The sequence below is a fragment of the Oryctolagus cuniculus genome, chromosome 14 (genome assembly GCF_051225735.1).
Source record: "Oryctolagus cuniculus isolate XC-2025 breed Fujian yellow rabbit chromosome 14, ASM5122573v1, whole genome shotgun sequence".
NCBI lineage: Eukaryota > Metazoa > Chordata > Mammalia > Lagomorpha > Leporidae > Oryctolagus > Oryctolagus cuniculus.
Window position 1 is genome coordinate 63,951,111 of NC_142880.1, and position 16,390 is coordinate 63,967,500.

The window sequence follows — 16,390 nt, forward strand, 5'->3', positions numbered from 1 at the left end:
GTGGGCCAGGGAGGTGATAGTGACCTGGGTTGCAAGCCTGGGGGGCTGGGAGATGTAGAGCTTCAGAAGGGAGGTGAGGGATCTGCATAGAAGTTGACCTTGAGCCTGAGCACCACAATATGGCAACAGTGTTGTCCCACGTGCCTTTGGTTGTGTCCTGCAGCCAGCCCGGACCTCTCTGTGACTCGTGGCACGGTCTCACTGGACAAAGCAGCCAACAAGTCTGTCCCCACACCCTGACACACCAAGTCCATTGGCAAAGCAGGTGCAGCCACGTTGAGAAGAGCTTCCATAGGCTCGGTTTCAGGAGAAGTGATCAAATTCTAATTCTTTCTTTATTTTTTATTTTTTAAAAGATTTTATTTATTTACTTGAGAGGCAGAGTTACAGACAGAGAGAGAGAGAGATCTTTCATCTGCTGGTTTACACCCCAGATGGCTGCAATGGCTGGAGCCAGGCAGATCCAAAGCCAGAGGCCAGGAGCTTCTTCTGTCTGGGTCTCCCATGTTAGTACAGGAGCCCAAGGACTTGGGCCATCCTCTGCTGCTTTACCAGCCCATAGCAGAGAGCTGGATCAGAGGTAGAGTAGCCAGGACTTGAACCGGTGTCTGTATAGGATGCCGGCACTGTAGGTAGATGCTTAACCTGCTATACCACAGTGCCGGCCCCCAAATTCCAATCCTTGGCCACTGGACAAACTCCTTCTCTTCACTCTCATTTTCTCCTCATATAAGAAGATGACATTATTATCTAGGAGGCAGAAATTATTGTACCCATTGTAAGGATGAAGGAAGTGGGGCTTCTAGGAGTCAGATAGCTTATCCACAAGCAGGCAGAGCTGGGGTCAAAGTTCCTTTATCTTGACGAGGCGGGCTTAGCAGCTGGGTGGATGCACTGACTCCATCAGCACCCACACTTTCTTCCTCACACCCTCGGGGTTGGGAGTTTCCTTCTCTTGGAAGCAAACGTATCCGTCTACTCTCTGGGCCCATCCTTCCCGGCTTCCTGGGCGCCTTGCAGCCCAGATGCCCTTCTCCAGAGCCCAAGCGTTCTTAACACTTCCTCACCGTGACCCTTTTCACGGTCTGGTGAAACCTGTGGACTTCTTCTCAGGAGGATATTTTTTATTGGAAAGGCAGAGAGACAGAGACAGACACAGAGATCTTCCATCTGCTGGTTCACTCCCCAAATGCCTGCAGCAGCCAAGCCTGAGGTCGGCCAAAGCCAGGACCCTGGAACTCAGTCTGGGTTTCTCCCATGGGTGGCAGGTGCTCGGGTACTTGGCTCATCACCACTGCCTCCCAGAGGACCTGGCAGCTGGATCATAGCGGACACTCACACCCAGGCCATCTTACCTGCTGTACACCAAGCACTTGGACCCAGAATGATGTCTTTAAGTGCAGGAAATTAATCTATAGCATAGTACGAGAGGAAACAATTATATTGAAATAAGCCATAAAATATTTTTAGGCTTTGATATGACAATGATGTATGGGCTCTCTGGAAAGCATGAAAGAACAACATGATTTAACAGTGGGTGAAATCACTACACGATTTCAAACGAGCAGAGGGTTTACATGATATTTTTGTGATATCTGCCACAAGTGGGATGGGACAACAGCCAGGAGGGCTGCTGGTCTCAAGTCACAAACTCCTGCTCATACGGCAAGTACGTCGCCTACATCCGTGGTTGCAGGAAACAATTTCGGTCTGAGGATAGGGAAAATAAAGCTGTACTATTTTTCCTGTCCAAGTTCTGGCTTATCCACACCCACTCAGGTCCTCTCTCCAGCTCACACCAGCGTCATGCTTGGCATAGCCCCGCCACGCCTGCGGAGCTGGGATCCTGGGGGCCTCTTTCCTTCCCGTGAGGGTCTGAGCGAGCCACGGAGACCCCAGTCTTCTTGCCCCGCGCTTATCCAGAGCAAACTCCTCGGCTTCTTCTGTGAAACCAGTGCCTGTTCCCAGCCTCCCTCCTTCCTTCACTCTTGTCGCCTTTCTTTCAGTCTTGCAAGCGACAAACCCTGAGGCCATGCGGGAGTCTTTTTCCATCCTGGAACTCAAGAGCAAATCGCTGATTTCTCTTCCCTGTGTCTCTGGAGTCCTCCCCATTGGCTGCGCGCTCTGCCCGTCCGGGCCCTGTGTCCCTCCCCGGAGGATTTCTTAGCTTCCTCCCACCCCCGTGCCCTCACAGCTCTGCTTGCCTGCCATCCCTGCGGACACTACTGAACCACCGCCAGCCTGGCGGGGTGGTGGATCTGACCCTCTTCCGGGCCCTCTCCCAACCCCGCCCTCACCTCTTCAAAATAAGACCGTCCCAGTGCAGACGCTCTGCAAAGTCACTTCTTCCATGTGTGTCTAAAATAACCCCAGGACTCCACATCCTGCTGTGGAGTCAGCCCTTTTCCGAGAAGAATCGCAGCCCGCAGGGATCGGCGGGGCCACAGGCACCTGCCAGTTTGGCTCTGGAAGATCAAAGCTGGAGTCTGCCTGGGAGACTTGCGAGTGCTGGGGATGGTGGTTTCAGGGCTGTGCCCACAGTGAAGCCGCCCATCACCCCCAGCCCCTCTGCCTGAGCTGCAATTCACAGAGCCACCCTGCCCTGGCTGGGGTGGCAGCCCTTTCAGAGGGCCCTAATTAAATTCTCTCATGGTATGTGAGGTCAGGCTCCTTTCCTGGGTCCACCCCCGGTGCCCAGTCCTGCCCACTCCTCCTAGGAGTCTTAATGAAGAGGAAAGACTGGATCTGTTCAGTGGAAGCAGATGATGGGTGGGGAAAGGAGACTCGCCCTGCTCACACGGGGGTCAGTCCCCAGCTCATACAGGTGGAGCACCGGGGGAGTGAGAGGGGGCACAGCTGGACCCTTCAGGGACCAGAGAGTGGCACCCCTGCCTCCATCACCAGGTGCTCTGGCCTGGGTTGGGGTCCTTCCACCTAAAGACAAAAGAAAGAGCAAAGCAGCACACAACAGTAGCCCAGGAGGTCGTGATGTGCAGCCTTTCAGCACGTGTGGCTGTAGGGCTGCTCCCTGGCCCTCCTAGGATGGAAACTTTAGAGGTGGGAGGTGGGGTTCTGGAAGCCACGCCCTAAGGTATCACGGAGCCCTCCCTGCCCCAGACAGCAGAGTCCACAGTTCTCATGAGTCAATGAGCTTACACACGGCTGCTTAACTCCTTCCCTGCTGTCCCCACTCGTCCTAACTATGAACCAACAAGGCGGGAGCACTTAAGCTAATTGGGGTCATAGAAATCAGAATGCTTTTAGCACAAACCCTCTGCTGGCATCGGAGGGATTGAAAGCCACTCCCCGGGGGAAGCACCGTGAGATGGATTAGAACAGCAACAACTCAGTCATCTCTGTCGGGGGTCATAAAATTGCCCAGCCACTTCTTAGGTGATAGATTGTAACCACCGCAATTTAAATAAAGGCTCTGTAGCTCATCAGAAAGGACAAGCCGAAATCCAGCTGTGTGTGTGTGTGTGGGTTGGGGCGGGGTGGGAGGCGGCCAGGAGAGGGAAGGGCCCCTCCCCCGTTCAGGACAGGCAGCTGTTGGCGTGCCGGGGACTGGCCCAGGTGCTGATGGGCTGTGGAACTCCCACTCTGTGTTTAGGGGAATGCAGCAGTGGAATCTGCGACGAGGCCTCGTGCGTCAATGGCGGCACCTGCACAGCAGTCAAGGCCGACTCCTACATCTGCCTGTGTCCGCTCGGATTCAAAGGTCGCCACTGTGAAGACGGTGAGAGAGAGGAACCCGGACACCAACAGTATTCTCCCTATGTGTTAATTCCCGTGGATGTGGCTTTCACATCGGTGTTGCTGGTAGGGGAGGGATGAGAGAATCTTTCTTAGCACTTGGAGTCTCTCTAGGTGCGCCGGTTTCAAACCGATCAAAGACTAGTTCATTTATAGATGATGAGCGCGGGTGGGCTCTTCGTGCCTCTCAAAGTACTTGCCAGAAGCTTATCTTGTGTGCTTTCTGTCAGACCGAATTCAAAGCATTTGAAATGCATGTTCTAATTTCTGACAGTTTCAAAGAAAAGACTGAGAAAGTATTTGCAGAAACCTTAGCAATGTGATAGGCCAAAAGTGATGTTGCTTTTTCTTCTTTGTACTATTCTACTGACAGATTCTGCTCTCAACATCTCAGTACCGAATATGATATGGAAATATATACATGCACACACATATGTGCATCATTGAAACACACGCATGCGCACACATGCAAACACAAAAATGCATACAGATAACAACATTTCAAAGATTTTACAAAGCCACGTGGGCTTAAGCATGCTTTAATTTTTCCTGATTTACAAAATGAAAACTAAACTGTGACTCAGTCTGCAAAGCTAGTCACGTGGCATCACGAGTAATTCAGACTTGGATCTATAGTACTCTAATGGGGTAACAATCTCAGGTCTCCTGTGACCGGGGCATGTGAGTCAAGGTAACTGTTACTGTCGCAGCATTGCAGAATTCAGTAGCTTTTAGAAGAGAAGGCCAATTCTTTTTTTTTTTTTTTTTTTAAGATTTATTTATTTATTTGAAAGACAAAGTTACAGAGAGAGACAGAGACAGAAAGGTCTTCCATCTGCTGGTTCACTCCCCAGATGGCTGCAATGGTTGGAGCTGTGCTGATCTGCAGCCAGGAGCCAGGAGCTTCTTCCAGATCTCCCACGTGGGTGCAGGGGCCCAAGGACTTGGGCCATCTTCTATTGCTTTCCCAGGCCATAGCAGAGAGCTGGATCAGAAGTGGGGCAGCTGGGTCTTGAACCAGTGGTGGCTTTACCCACTACATCACAGCACCAGCCCAGGCCAATTCTTATATGACAAATCACTGCGGCCTGTGGGGGCATGGGAGCAGCCCTGCTCCCAGCAATCATTCGGGGACTGGGGTCCCCACTGTCTAGTGACTGTTTTAGTGCCTTCGGTCCTCCATTGCTGCAGGGAAGCTGGGCAGTGAGCTGCAGGACTGTACCCCGGAGGACCAGAGCAAGCGGTGGGGGCAGAACCAGCCGGTGCAGGGCTCTCTGACCCCTGCGTTTCTCCCCAGCCTTCACCCTGAGCATCCCGCAGTTCAGAGAGTCTCTGCGGTCGTTCGCCGCCACACCCTGGCCCCTGGAGCCCCGGCATTACCTGTCCTTCATGGAGTTGGAGATCACCTTCCTGCCGGACTCGGGAGACGGGGTACTCCTGTACAGCTACGACACGGACAGCAAAGACTTCCTGTCCCTCAACATGGCGGGGGGCCACGTGGAGTTCCGCTTTGACTGTGGCTCCGGGACTGGTGTTCTCAGGTGAGGGCTGCCACCTGCTGGAATTCCCTCCTCCAAAATGCCAATCAGTAACCACTGTGGAGAAACACCCCACGATAGCCCCCTGCTTACCCTCTTCCCATCTACCCTGCACGGTCCAGCTGCTGGATCCTGTCTACTTCCTAACTATTTCAGGCTCCCTCTATATTCTGTCTTCCTGCCTTTGCACAAGTTGGCTACCCAGCAGGTAGCAGTTCTCTGCTTTGAACCATGGGAAGTGGGCCTGCTTCTGGTGGGCGTGGACTCCTTGTCTCCACCCGGGTCCTAAGGTGCTGTCATTAGAAACCTGATAAACTTAACAAACCATCACCTCACACGGTGTACGCTCACCAATGTGTGTTGGCTAGGAAAAAAGTATCAGCAAATCTCATTGAAGGGAAATGTCCTTGGTGGTATCACTTTAAATTCTGACTTTCCTCTTGAACTATTTCTGTAATGGAAACTGCCAATGAGTCACCAACAGCACAAAGATCCGTGCCCTGACCAGTATATGGCGAGTAGTTGGATTAGCGTGGTGGTAAATGGATTCTCCTAAAAACACTGGCTGGTATTTTCAGACTTGGTAGGAGTAGTCCAATTGTCCCTCCTGTCATGAAGTTTGTACTGTGGGGTCATCTAGGAAACTGCTTGTTCTCATACAGGTGAGGCCATGTATCTTAGAATTTCTCAGCGTCTGTGCTTGGCAGGTATTGGATTTTCCTTTGTTTATGTCTCCCCCTTCTTACATCGTTCCTCCCATGTCAGTTTTAACCTTCAAGCCAGATGCATGGTAATTTAATGGCAGTGTGCCTCTTGCTTCTCCACTTGCCTGATTCTGCCCTTCTGAAATTCAGTAGGACGTCTCCTACTGCTCCACAGTGCCCTGGATCGGGATATCAGTCAGTGTGTTGTTGTAAGGGAAGTTGCAGCTGTGTACGGTCACCGTCCATATTGCTTACCTGTCATTTATAGAAAGAGTCTGCAGGTGTGGTGCCACCACCGTTCATCACCCTGAACTGCTGATCATTTTCTAAGGCTGCTGGGACATCTTCACAGTGTTGTTTCAACAATTCTGTAAAAAGGGCACTGGGTTAGTTTTTGTCCTTGTGGCTCAACTGCTACACCCAGGTGACATTTCCCACCTTGGGAATTGGACAACATTTTTGTACCTCTGATTATGCAAAAACATCCCATATCTCATGACAATTTTGGTGGGTATTTAATTTACTCCATTTACATATGATTATGCAAAACAGCCTAAACAAGTCATTCGGAACTACTTGTCAAGTTGAGAAAGGAAGACACCTTGAATATCACCTTGTACTTGGCAGTGGCTTCTTTCTCAATGAGGAGTGACCAGAGAGAGGCAGGGAAGGCCAGGGCTTGTCAACCCTCCTCCCGGACAGGCTGCCCTCTCTGTCCTGCTGCTCAGTGGCAGCAGCGCCAGCTCTACCATCCCAGGCCCGAGGACCCCTTACACATCCCGCGTTTCTCCCTTTCATAACTCCGTGCCTGTTTTTGACACAAGGTGCTTTCAAATTTTTAAGACCTAAGCTGCTGCTTCCCAGACTGTCAGAAAGGGAAGTGGGAAACAGGTTCTCTGAGTGTCAGAAGACGCAAATGAGGCAGGAGTTTCCAAGGAAGGAGGCACCCTCTGGGTCCTTGTCCCGTCCTCGGCCCAGCCTAAGCCAACAGTAGCCAGCCCTGTTGATGCCTCGGCTGCTTCCTTGGAAGCTGTTTATTTTGAAAACCATTTCAGAGACTTTCCGCTCATTAAGAAAATTCAGTGTATGGCTGAACTACAGGAAGTTGAGAGACTGGCCACGTGGTTTTAGCTCGAGGAGGAGGAGAAGGTGGCAAATTCATTATGAACTTGATTCAAAAATCGAGACAGTTGGAATGAGTTCTTTATAGCCATGATCGATATCCCTGTGCTGGGGGAAGGCAGGGTGTTGACCCTGAAGGACCTCTGTGAGGCAGGACGTGAGAGTGGTGCTGTTAGTTATTATGGAGATAGAGCACTTAAAAAGGGCCCCTTGTTTCTTTATTGCATATTGATTTAGGCAAGGTGATTAAATTCTAATTGCTAAGGACAAATCACAAAAGCATTTGCCAGCACAAAAGAAAGAAATCAAGTTAGGGGGTGGTGACCCTTCAATAATTGTGCCCATTGCTATTCCTCATGGTTGTCTGAAGAGGATCCAGGAGCGAAAAGTAATTGGGAGGTTCAGTGATGGCTGGGGACGCGGCATCGTTGGAAAGACGCATGCAATCATCATACTCTTTCTGCAAACCCCGCTATTTAATGTAACGCATGGAACTCCCATAAATATCATCTAAACTTCAAGTGCTGCTACCTTCAATTAGTAATTGGATTTTATAAAAGCGATTTTCATCCTTGCCACAATATCACAAAACACGAGCTCTGTCTCCCCTTCTCTCAGTCCGTGTTGTACTGCTGTAACAGAATCCCGGAGACTGGGTTGGTTATTTATTTATGTATTTATTTTAGAGATTTATTTATTTATTTGAAAGACAGAGTTACAGAAAGAGAAGGAGGGAGGGAGGGAGGGAGGGAGAGAGAGAGAGAGAGAATCTTCCATCCACTGGTTCACTTCCCAGATAGCTACAACACCTGGGGCTGGGCCAGACTGAAGCCAGGCACCTCTGGCATGGGCCCAAACTACATTCCCAGGTACATTAGCAGAGAGCTGGATAGGAGGTGGAGCAGCTGGGATGGGAACCAGTGCCCACATGGGATGCAGGCATCTCAGGCGGCAGCTTAAACCACTGTGCACATGCATGCGCGTGCGCACACAAGAGATAGAGACAGAGGGAGGAAGAGAGGAGGCAGGAGGCTGAATCCATCCTTTTATCATGAAGTCACTCCCACAATAATGGCAGCAATCTCTTGGCCAAATCACAGAGAAACCCTATTTCTTGGCACTGTTGCTTTGAGGATTCAGTTTCTAACACTTGAACTTTGGGGGACACATCCGAACCATGGTACCCCAGCACTTTGTGATGAAAAAGTTTAAACATAGAGAAGTGCAGAGAATTGTACAGGAACCATTCCTCTGACCACTACCTCATGAGTTGCCTTATCACATCTAGCCATCCTTGTATCTATTCGTCCTCCCTCCCTCCCTCCCTCCCTTCCTTCCTTCCTCTGTCCATGCATTAAAAAGGATGTTTGCAGACATGAGTTTTTTTGCACCATCACCATAGGAAGCTCGTGAACCCTTCCAAGACTGTGCTCAGTTATGGTTGTATTTTACCCTCGTGTCACCCAAGTCTACAAGACCAGATGCACTGTCCCCACATTTCAGGATTATTAGAAGGGACGCATAATACAATAAATGCAGTGCTCCTACCAGGAAAGGATCCAATAACTGGCAGCTCATCTGCTGTTGTTACTAGGTGGGGATTATTGTTTTCTTTTTGCTACATGAATTAGTGCACCTCAGGTTGGCACCAGGCGCCTCATAACTAAATGGGTGAAAATCCCCCCTGACATGCTAATCCAGGCTTGGTTTCTAGAGACGCAGAGCCGACAGGCTCTGGTTCTCGATATGTAGAAAAAGGTAGCTTGGGAGGGGTTGGCTTAATGATTATGGAGACTGAGAAGTGCCATGGCCTGCCGTCTACAAGCTGGAAGCTCGACAAAGCTGGTAGTGTAGTTCTACCCAAGCTTGAAGGCCTCACAACTAACAGGTCCACGGTGCACATCCCAGTTTAAATCCAAAGGCCTCAGAACTGCCCGCGTCTTGAAAACCCCAGAACTAAGAGCATCAATGCCAAAGGGCAGGAGAAGATCGACGCTTCAGCTCTTCTCCCTTCCTCCACCTACCAGGTCTATTCAGGCCCCCAGCAGGTTGGGTGATGTCACCAGACTCGGGGACAGGGGTCTTTGCACCATCTACCGATGCAAAGGCTAATCTCTTCTGAAGCCCACTCTCAGACACATCCAGAAAGAGTGTTCTAGCTAATGTTGTACCAGCTCTCTCGGCATCCCTTAGCCCAGACAAGTTGACCCGTAAAATTTACACCGTGTCTTCCTTCAACAGGAGTGAAGAACCCCTCACCCTTGGCCACTGGCACGAGCTACGGGTGTCTCGCACAGCAAAGAATGGGATCTTGCAGGTGGATAAGCAGAAGGTGGTTGAGGGAATGGCAGAGGTAAGAGAAACACACCTTTTCTCTTGGTGGTTAGTGTGAACCAGATTGACTTCTACTTGGTACAAAAATAGCACAGTAGAGTGGTTAAGCACACAAATGCCAGTACCCCGGTTGAAATCCCAGCTTTCCACTGCTCAAATTGCTTAACTTTTCTATTCCTCCTCAACTATGAAGGCGAATAATGGTAGTACCAGCTTCATAATGTTGTAGGGATTAAGCGAATTAATATTTAATAAGCACAGCCCTTACAAAATTGTCTTCTACTCCCTTCACCCCCCACTTATGGACAGGGTAATGTAGTGTGGGGTGGGACCATTGGTTTGGGAGTGACACCTCAGACAAGAAGAGAGTGTAAAACCAGACTCCTGGAGCTCAAAACCTAGCTTCATGATGCACCAGTGGGCTGAGCCCAGTCACCCCTTGTCCATTTCTCAACTCACAGTTATCCTCATATCAATGAGGAGAGAGTGATAATGATGGTGCTTCAATCATACGGAAATAAGAAATAAGCTAATTGTACTTGTAAAACACAGCAATGCCCTACAGGAGATCAGGACTGTAAAGCTGTTTAAAAGTATTTTTCTAATTAGCTTCTAGTGTACTTTCATGATTCAAAAGCTCAAAGTTTCTACTCAAGTTTACAACTTTCTTCCGTGATTCTGTTCCCAAGGTCATGTCCAAAGAAAACACTTTTAAAAGGAGCTAAAGGAAGTTTTGCTTTAAACCATAACCTGCTAGGATTCTGCGTGCACAAAAATGCACAGCCCCTAAAAACACAGGGAACTTTGGATGTGCCAGTGTCTTAGTTCCCAACAGTCTTCCTTCTGTGCAAAACAAGGGTCAGAAGACACTGATGAAGCTGGGTGCGCTGATCAGTCAGCAGTGGATTGGCAGAGAAAGGAAAAGAAGGGAGGGAGACCTTTGCTGGGGAATGAGGTCTTGGGCCAAGGAGGACAGAAGCAAAGAGGATTCACTTGTCTAGAACAGTGTTGAGGCCCACAGTGGCTAGAGGACCTGTGCAAACCAAGCACCTCCTTGGGAAAGAGAAGAATCCAAAACTAGGATCTTCTCCAGGAGGTGAGCACCCTTCACGCCTACAAAATCCTCCATAAGTATTTGAGGAAGGGAAGAGGGAGGGGAGGTAGGGGCAGAGGGGAGGGGAAACGGGAGGAAAGGGAAGGGGGAAGGAGAGAAGGCAGGAGAAGGAAGAGGAGGGCAGGGAAGGGAAGGGGGAAGGAAGATGGATGAAGGAAGTGGATTTCAAAACCAGGGACGCTTGTGACGTAATCCAGAAAATTCTAACAGCTCACTTGTATCCAAAACAGAATTAGAGGCTCCCAGATGTAGACTGGCTGTATGCTGGCCTAATCCTATAAGTTCAGAAAAGCATTGTATCTCTCTAGGCCTCAATTTCAGTCACCTGTACAACAGGAATGAACATGTAGGATGAGATTGTCCGTGACCATCAGTGAGGTCAAGTCTCTGGTTAGAAATAAGGAACTCTTCAGGACGTGGTGTTTACCTTTAGGGTTCAGGAGACACAAAGGAGCATGTGTACCTCAGGGTTTCCATCACCACCACTGCAGAAGCGCTAAGATAGAGCCAGCACCCACTCTATAGTTTTTCAACTGCCTGCAGCTGGGTGGAGCCGACTGGAGCTGCTGCCCCCACCCAGGGTGGCAGGGTGTACATTGTGTGTGCCTTTGAGACAAGTCCTACAGAGGCTGCTCTGAGGCCCACGGGTGGGGGAAGTCCTGAGGCTTGACCTCTGTGGCCTGAACCTTAATCATGTCTCTCCCCTGGAGAGATTCTAGAATCCAGCTCCCTAGTTCTGCATTCCGTCTTCAAAGCCTGGCTGACAGGGGCGATGGTCTTAGCTCTAGGAGGCAGATGGGCACAAAGGTTAGAATAGTCTGAGAGGCAAACCCAGGATGTAGGCACCCAGGAGCCCATGTCCAGACTCAACCTGACCCTTCTCAGTGGAAGCAGACAGCCCTGAAAAGTACCAAGAGCCCAGGGTTGGGTCCACCCCTAGCAGACAGGGCTGCTGAGGGCTCCGCCAGCCCCAGCCCAGGGGTCTGCTCAAAATGCTTCCAGCCAAGAGGAAGTGACGTATCCTACACCAAGCACTTCCCCTGCAGAGCAGGCCTCACTTGGGGAGGTTTTCTTCTTCTTCCTGGAGTCCCCTGTGGGTGGAGCAGCTGCATCTCTTGTTACATAGAGAGGGAGAGGGAGAGACAGAGAGAGAGATCTTCTACTGGTTCACTCTCCAGATGGCTGCAGCAGCCGGAGCCAGGCCAGTCCAAAGCCAGGATCCTGCCCTCTGCCTACATCCCCTCCAGAACCCTGGCTTGCTCCAGTGTCCCCAATTCTAAGTATTCCTTGGCCACCTCCCCACTCCCCATGTCTGGAGTAGGGGATGAGGCATCCATACTCCTCCCCAAGTCACCCATAGGCACCTATACAGACCTCATCAGTGCTGGTTACCACCTGCCTGTGTACTTACCTGTATTCCCCACAGTGTAAAGTGTAAACCCTTACAGGTTAGGACCTGGGTCTTTTGTTGTTGTTGTTCTAGCACTTAACACAAGTGCCTGGAACATAGCAGGCACTACTAGTTTTTGTTTATTAAATGATTTTTGTTTATTAAATGATTAAAGGCTGCTATTCTTTGTTCTTCTTGGATCACAAACCCAAGAAAATAGTAACTTATGTGCCTAGAATGTGCTCACCCCCAGGTATCTCAAATTTTGTTTATTTCAAAGTGTTATATGATTTTAGAATTTTGCTTGTATCACTAGAGTTGATTGAGTTCAGGTGTAAATGTTACACAGCGCTTGCTGTCTGGCCCAGCCACTGCAGTGTTTAACCAACTGCTAAAGCCTCTACAAGGAAAGGAAGCCTCTGGGGTCTCGCCCTGGGGTACCCTGTTCCACTGAGAATGTCTGTGTACTTTGTGTTTGATAACAAGGACTCCTCCCTCAATCCACGCCTGCCCTTTCTGGCCTCCAAGAGCTTCCATCCTTACCATTGCCGAACGTAATGATACCAATCATATTGGAAAAAAATGATGTTGCTTCCAGCTTTGGCCAAGCACTAAATAAGTGTTAGCTCAGCCAGCAGCATAGCCAGACTGTGCCACAGCCAGTCATGCACAACCCCTGCATAGCAACAGCTTATAAGGAGGGTTTGGTTCTCACGCATCCAAGCGTGCCCACCTGTGGTTAGCTGACCTTTAATCTGAGGCTGGGCTGAAGGAACAGAGGCAGGGAGAAGAGGCCCTGGTGAGCCACTCCCTGGCTCTGAAAGCTTCTGTCCAGAATGGACTTGGGGCTGGCGCCGTGGCTCACTAGGCTAATCCTCTGCCTGAGGTGCCGGCACACCGGGTTCTAGTCCCGGTCCGGGCGCCAGATTCTGTCCCGGTTGCTCCTCTTCCAGTCCAGCTCTCTGCTGTGGCCCAGGAGTGCAGTGGAGGATGGCCCAAGTCTTTGGGCCCTGCACCCACATGGGAGAACAGGAGGAAGCACCTGGCTCCTGGTTTTGGATCAGCGCGGTGCGCCGGCCGTAGCGGCCATTAGAGGGTGAACCAACGGCAAAGGAAGACCTTTCTCTCTGTCTCTCTGTCTTACTGTCCACTCTGCCTGTCAAAAAAAAAAAAAAACAAAAAACAAAAAACAAAAAACAAAAAAACAAAAAACAAAACAACAACAACAACAAAAAAAAAAAACCAGAATGGACTTGGTTCACTGCTCACATTTTATTGGCTAACGCAGGTCACATGGTTCCCTTTCCTACAAGGAGGGCCCTGATGTTGTGTGCTGTGCACCAAGGAATGGTAATGCAGGCTGCACATTCACTGTGACCCATGGACAAAGTGGATGCAAAGCTACTTCAAAATGTTTATGAGCAATGCCTATTATGAAATAGAGATTCATGGGTCTCAAAATATTTTTAAATTAAGTTTTATTTATTTTAAAGGCAAAATAAAAAGGCAGAGAACTTCATCCACTGGTTCTCTCCCTAAATACCTGCAACAGCCAGGGCTGGGCCAGGCTAAAGCCAGGAGCCAGGAAGTCAATCCAGGTCTCCCATGTGAGTAGCGGGCATCCGCGTGTGTGAACCATCACCTGATGCCTCTCAGGGTGCGCGTTAGCACGAAGCCAGAAACAGAAGCAGAACTAGGACTTAAACCCAGCCATTTCCATATAGGGTGCAGGGTGCCTCAAGTGACATGGTAACCACAGCACCAAATGTCTACCCCGAAACTTCCCTTTGAATTCCACTTTTCCACAAACTCTTTGAAGTATTCTCCTATTGGGATTCCTGAAACAGAGCCTTGGAAACATCAGGAAGTTACCAACAGTCCAGCAGGTGTTAGGTAGGGAAGTGAAGCGAGAGGAGGGGTGAGGCCGGTGCGCGGACAGCTTGCTGTGCTGGGTCTTGAGGATGTCTCCGCCGCCAGGGTCCCCCACCAGGTGGACGCGCAGGCCCGTTTGAGGCCGTAAGCATCTCCTTACAGTGATGTTGTGCTTTGTGTGTGATCTGTTGGCAGGGAGGCTTCACACAGATTAAGTGCAACACAGACATTTTTATTGGTGGAGTCCCCAATTACGACGATGTGAAGAAGAACTCGGGCGTCCTCAAGCCATTCACCGGGAGCATCCAGAAGGTAGAGGTTTCACTGTCTCCTGCTTCCTGGGCCCCCCGACTGTAGACAGGGGGGCTGCGGATTGTGCCCAGTGGGCTTGCTGCACCTAAGGAAGGTGGTGAGGGAAGAGTTTGAGGATTTTACTTTTCTAATGCCCACAGCGTAGCTCTCCAACCCCACTGTCTTGCCACATCCATTCCTGAGTCTATGCTAGGTCGATATTCCATGTATGCCACTAGACAAAGGTGGATTTTTATAGAAAATCCACGAAAATATTCTGGGCCTGTGAGGGAGGCAGCAGGCATCTCTCAGGTTGCTGTGGACACGCGCTTCCACAGCAGGGAAGCGGGTGAGTGGACAGCGACGGCGGCTCTTGGCTCGTGCTTCTCATTGGCCTTGAGTTTGCTCAAGAACCAAACTCTCATGTTCACCCCCATCCCTGAGCAGCTGTTGACCAGCAGTCATGGAACTAAGCCCTTATTTTTAGAAATTATTTATCGATTTATTTATTTGAAGGGCAGAACAAGACACAGATGGAGAGACAGATAGAGATCCCCCATCCACCGGTTCACTCCCCAGATGCCTACAGCAACCAGGACTGGGCCAGGCAGAAGCGAGGAACTCAATCCAGGTCTCCTGGCCGGGTGGCAGGGACCTGGTACTTGAGCCATCACCTGCTGCCTCCCAGGGAACACGTGAGCAGGAAGCTGGAAGCAGAAGTGGAGGGACCAGGACTCCAAGTCGGGCACTCCTCTGCGGGGTACAGGCTTCCGAAGCAGCGTCTTCACCATCCCAAAGCCCTTGAGAACATAGAGGAGTTCTTCTCCAGGAGGCTCAGGAGAAAACGACTCAGTTAGGAGGAGCTACTGATCCCCCCAGGTCTGAGGCTTAGTCCCTTTCGAGCAGCTGCCGGAGGTCTCTGGCAACTTGACTCAACAGCCCCTGCCTTCATGGCAACCAAACACTGCAGGGAAAGGAGCGGGGAACAGTATGTTCCCTTCTGGATGTTGGCTTCACCGGTTTTCCTTTAGCTACCAAGGAGCCGTGTGGGCCACCGATGGGTTTGGGGCGTGAGGTGAAGTGTAAGGGAGGCTAACACGAGGGAGGAAGGGTGGAAGAAGGTCCTAACGTGGTGGGCACAACCCAGCACCCAGGAGGGCCCCTGGAGTTGTGTCTCTTTTGTCTTGTGCCCCTGTGTGCAGCCCTGACTCTGGTGTGCTTCCCTGTGTAGCTGAACCTCAATGTCAAAGACACTTCCTTGTCTGCCCGTGAGGATTGGCTGTGCCCCTTGTCTGTTGACATTCACATTTGAGATGCTGGGAAGTTTCACCTGCTCTGTGCACCCTTCCCATGCCACACACTGCCCTGGCAGGGCAGCTCTCCCTTCCCCATGAAGAGACATTGGCTGAGCCCTAGCCGGCAGCAAGCAGGGCCAAGCTTAACCCCATCTCAAACACCTGTCGCTTGGTTTCACTAGCCTACATTTTCATCATGAAGGGGTGGGGATGGGAAAAAGTTTCTGGCCACTCCCTAGCAGCTTTTCAGATTCAGGACTGGGGCCAAGTCTTCTCCCCACGCTCCCCAAGGATCAGGCAAGCTTTTGGTGACGTGGATTCCTGGCAGGAAGTGCCATTGCTAACCCATTAAAGCCTCCTGGACAGTTGGGGCTTCCATGGCAGGGGTTCTCTCTGTCCCTGAATTCTGCAAAGCCAGCAACAGCTCAGAATACCTGCACCTTCCCAGTTAAGGTGCAAAACCTAGATCCATTTGTTTGGGGGCTAGGGAGCCCTGCAATGCCTACTGGGAATTCATCAGTTTCCCTAGAGCCACATTGTAGGATAAAGGGTGCAAAGGGGCCGGCGCCGCGGCTCACTAGGCTAATCCTCCGCCTAGCGGCGCCGGCACACCGGGTTCTAGTCCCGGTCGGGGCGCCGGATTCTGTCCCGGTTGCCCCTCTGCCAGGCCAGCTCTCTGCTGTGGCCCGGGAGTGCAGTGGAGGATGGCCCAGGTGCTTGGGCCCTGCACCCCATGGGAGACCAGGAAAAGCACCTGGCTCCTGGCTCCTGCCATCGGATCAGCGCGGTGCGCTGGCCGCAGCGCGCCAGCCGCGGCGGCCATTGGAGGGTGAACCAACGGCAAAGGAAGACCTTTCTCTCTGTCTCTCTCTCTCTCTCACTGTCCACTCTGCCTGTTAAAAAAAAAAAAAAAAAAAAAAAAAAAGGTGCAAAGGAGCTCTCCCAACCCTTCACCCCCTGGAAATACACGCACAGCG

General features: G+C 50.8%; 1 protein-coding gene across 2 annotated transcripts in view; it reads left to right on the plus strand.

The window, feature by feature from the left end:
* Positions 1 to 16,390, plus strand: part of EGFLAM (EGF like, fibronectin type III and laminin G domains) — a 193,700-nt gene that overhangs the window by 152,048 nt on the left and 25,262 nt on the right. For both annotated transcript variants that reach the window (XM_051853511.3, XM_051853512.3), the window contains 4 exons: positions 3,611 to 3,736; positions 5,051 to 5,294; positions 9,359 to 9,470; positions 14,023 to 14,139. In XM_051853511.3, the coding sequence (XP_051709471.3) occupies positions 3,611 to 3,736; positions 5,051 to 5,294; positions 9,359 to 9,470; positions 14,023 to 14,139 (599 nt within the window). The remainder of the gene's footprint in view (positions 1 to 3,610; positions 3,737 to 5,050; positions 5,295 to 9,358; positions 9,471 to 14,022; positions 14,140 to 16,390) is intronic.